General features: G+C 43.9%; 1 protein-coding gene across 1 annotated transcript; it reads left to right on the top strand.

Moving 5' to 3' along the window:
- The first annotated feature begins 220 nt into the window (after positions 1-220).
- LOC138079859 (serine protease 1) lies at positions 221-3,881 on the top strand. Its single transcript, XM_068972610.1, has 5 exons — positions 221-260; positions 1,635-1,794; positions 2,255-2,512; positions 3,066-3,198; positions 3,732-3,881. The coding sequence occupies exons 1-5, from the start codon at positions 221-223 to the stop codon at positions 3,879-3,881; spliced, it is 741 nt and encodes a 246-aa protein (XP_068828711.1).
- The last annotated feature ends 236 nt before the right edge of the window (positions 3,882-4,117 follow it).

Raw genomic sequence — 4,117 nt, 5'->3', positions numbered from 1 at the left:
CCCATAACCTTCTGGCAAAGTGGACATGGGCAGATGTTTAAATTGGTTGCTGACTTATCTTCAGTGTGGCATGGAATTCTAAATTTGGATTTGTGATTTTCCAGGGAAATCACATTTCTGGCACCTGTGGCCATGGGTGTCAATGAAAAACCTAGACATATAAATAGCTGTGGATGGAAGCCCTGCAACCTAGTCCCTAGTCCAGAACCGGTGAGCAACCATGAAGACCTTCGTCTTTCTGGCTCTCCTGGGAGCTGCTGGTAAGTTTTGATAGTAGGTTCTATGGTATATTTAAGGCTGTGCTTTCTACTCTGGAAGACAGCAATGAATGTTGAATATAATCTCTGTACTCAAGAGGCTTAAGATGTTGAAATAACAGTGTAATAGTACATATGTCTGTAAATAACTAAACCTCATTTGTTAGAGATTATGGTTAGCAGGGGTGATCAATGCAGAAAACGTTAAGAGGAAGAATTTGCCTTGAACATCAAGGTACTATCTATGAAGCAAGAGTGAAAAAGAAGTGATAGTCAATGTTAAGGAAATGTTTTGTCCTTTCTAAGGATCTGCATTTAATAATTGGGACTAGTCTTGTGAGCATTACATCTCTTCTATACCAAAGAGCACCTTAAGCAGGATCTCAACAGGCAAAGACACTCTATTTCTCATGAATGAAAGCTTTGGTCTGGATTTTACCACACCTTCGCTAATGATATCCCTCTGATATAATATGACATGTCATGCAATCATGAAAAGAAATAGAAAATTACTATTTCTATTTTTATACTACTAATTTTTACGCAGTTCATACTTACTACATTATTTTCCCAAATTGCCTAGTTGTAAATTCATTTCACCTATCTATATACCGGGAAATGTCTTTCCTAAAGTTACTTTAAAATACATAAATAATAGGGTACATGTAACAATCTCTGGTATTGGAGTCCTTAGAAAACATAACAACTCAGTGCTCACGACTTTACAGTGTTGAATAAATTTAAATCGTTAGATAGACAGTTGGGATAAGGGGAAACATTGGAGACACACACCTTATAATGTTCTATGAAATCATTTGATGAACATCTAGGCAAGAACCAAGAAGACACTTGGGGAACAAAAGAATAAAACTCTCCATTACCTTCAGGTCAGAACCTTCTCGGATGGCATTTAAAAGTTTCCTTTCCGTTACTTCATGTGGTATTCATCCTATATTGAACTCTACAAATAAACATAATGATGGTGACCCCAAAGTTTTATTGAACACATACTTAAATCTCTGCTCATCAGGGTTTTGTGTAAAAAGTATTCATTATAACCTCAAGTAGTGGGCTTCAAGACATTTATTATGTAAGGAATCTCTTACTTGTGTGTGTATGTATGTTACAAATGTAAAAATCATTATATTGATCAAATTTAAAGCATTAAAACCTAAAAGTTAGATACTTATAATAGTGTAAGAAGCATATGTGATAGAATAAGATTATGAAAACAATTATACAAACCAGAGTTTCCTGATTATGCATCATAAGAGAACATGACTTATCTTTTCCTGGTTCATCTGCAAAACCTTGCTGTTGAGTAGAAATTCCACAGTGGATCAGTTCTTCAGATAGTTTCCAACTTTCCTCTGTCAGTTGCTTTCCCCGTGGACGATGATGACAAGATCGTGGGCGGCTACACCTGTGGGGCAAATACTGTCCCCTACCAAGTGTCCCTGAACTCTGGCTACCACTTCTGCGGGGGCTCCCTCATCAACAGCCAGTGGGTGGTGTCTGCAGCTCACTGCTACAAGTCGTAAGTAACCAGTACTCACAGCCCTGTTCTCTGAGGTCAGGGCATCCTCAACCATGCCACAGACAACCAGGGTGAACAGAGTCATGCTTGAGGGGGAGCATTCAGATTCCAAGACCTCATTATACGCCCCCACCAGACATTGTATGCATTGAGGCCTTCCAAATGAAGGCAGTAAAGACACAGGGAGGAAAATAGTGAGTGGTTGAATATACATAGAGTATTCTAACATAGCTCTTTCCCAGGTGGCTCAGTGGTAAAGAATCACTCTACTAATGCAGGGGACGCAGGAGATGAGTGTGTGTGTGTGTGTGTGTGTGTGTGTGTGTGTGTGTGTGTGCGCGCATGCACATGCGTGCACTGCAAGGGCCCTCTGTCTGTGCTTATGCTCAAGACTGGGTTCCATGTGGAGGGGGAGGCCCTCACACTGGAGACTGAGAGAACTTGTCGTCTTTTGACCCAGCGGAATCCAAGTGCGTCTGGGAGAAGACAACATTAACGTCGTTGAGGGCAATGAGCAATTCATCAGCGCATCCAAGAGCATCGTCCATCCCAGCTACAACTCAAACACCTTAAACAACGACATCATGCTGATTAAACTGAAATCAGCTGCCAGTCTCAACAGCCGAGTAGCCTCTGTCTCTCTGCCAACATCCTGTGCCTCTGCTGGCACCCAGTGTCTCATCTCTGGCTGGGGCAACACCAAGAGCAGTGGCAGTAAGTCTCACGGGGACGCGGTCACCAGGTCTGAGAATCCTGGAGCTGAAAACCATGCTCAGGGTCAGGTAGCCCTCTGTCACCCAAGGCAGTGTTCCCAGAGGAGACTGGCGTTCTGTGGAATCTTGGGATATATAACTGAAATGTGTAGGCTCCCTCTGCTTGACAACACAGAAAGAAAGGACTATGCTAAAGTACTTTTTAGCAGGCATGCAGCTAAAATATGAATGGTGATTTGCAGAGAAGCAAAGAATGAGGAGGTACATAGAACAGAGGCTGAGGTTGGAACTGCTCCAAGTATAGCCCTGCTTCAGAAATAAAGTCTCCAGGTTGAAGATATGCGGTCACTGATACTAGTATTAAGGAGGGAACAGTTTGCTGACTAAAACCATTCGGAAGACCCTCCAGATAATGGTTGTTCTTCCATAATAGAAGCTACTAGCAATTGGAGGGAAGGAATGGGAATATTGGGAAGATGGGGAGAGGTATTGAGAAAGATATTTCCCAGAATGTTTGGGTAATCCTCTTCTCTTTTCAATCTTGTCCCCAATAGCCAGCTACCCTGATGTCCTGCAGTGTCTGAAGGCCCCCATCCTATCTGACAGCTCTTGCAAGAGTGCCTACCCAGGCCAGATCACCAGCAACATGTTCTGTGCAGGCTACCTGGAGGGCGGAAAGGACTCCTGCCAGGTGAGCTGCTTCGCCCTTCTTGTTCCTCAGCTCAGCCTCACGTATCTCCGCCGCATTCCCCAGTTCCTGAAACTCAGAACATTGAAAAGCGGTCTCTGGGACTGATCATGAGGGCTCAGGATAGGCTGGGGGAAAATAACAAGTTTTCTTTTTGCTGTATTAATGGTTAAGGTTCAGGGGGAAAGATAAACAAATCACGTGCAAACAGTATATCCTGGTGCCCTTCTGAGAAGAGATATAGGAGCAGGGAACTTTGAAAGGAGGCTGGCTGGATGGGCAACATCTAACTTCCCATCCCTCATCTCTTCTTGGCCTCACAGACCTGCAGTTGAGGAAAAGGGGGAGAGAGAAGGAGGGAGGAGGAGAATAGGGGTGCAGTGTGGAGGACGAGAGCTGATTTCCCAGGGAAAGATGGGCTTCATGGAGGATCAGCACTTGGAAACATGGTCCCCGGGGAAAGGAGGAATGCCTTTGAGCCTTTCTCCCCTCTGCGCAGAGCTGTGAGCTCTAACTGGCTCTTCCTTCCCGCCCAGGGTGACTCTGGCGGCCCTGTGGTCTGCAGTGGAAAGCTTCAGGGCATTGTCTCCTGGGGCTATGGCTGCGCTCAGAAAAACAAGCCTGGTGTCTACACCAAGGTCTGCAACTACGTGAGCTGGATTCAGCAGACCATCGCTTCCAACTAAACAGCTTCATCTCTTCATGACCCTCCCTGTCAGCCAGCGTCACCTTCCTCCCATCCTGAAAACACTACCGAAATAAAATCATTTATAAAACCAAATATCTTCAAGTGAAATTAGTTGATTTTTACATACTTTCTCTTCAATCTGGCTGTTGAGAAGATGGTGGACATAGAGTTGAACTATTATATGAAGATGGAGTTTGAAAGGTGATTTAGTCATTCATTCAGTCTCATCAGAAT

Source organism: Capricornis sumatraensis, chromosome 5 (genome assembly GCF_032405125.1).
Source record: "Capricornis sumatraensis isolate serow.1 chromosome 5, serow.2, whole genome shotgun sequence".
Taxonomy (NCBI): domain Eukaryota; kingdom Metazoa; phylum Chordata; class Mammalia; order Artiodactyla; family Bovidae; genus Capricornis; species Capricornis sumatraensis.
Note: the sequence above shows the minus strand (reverse complement) of the source record. Positions and strands in the feature narration are given on the sequence as shown.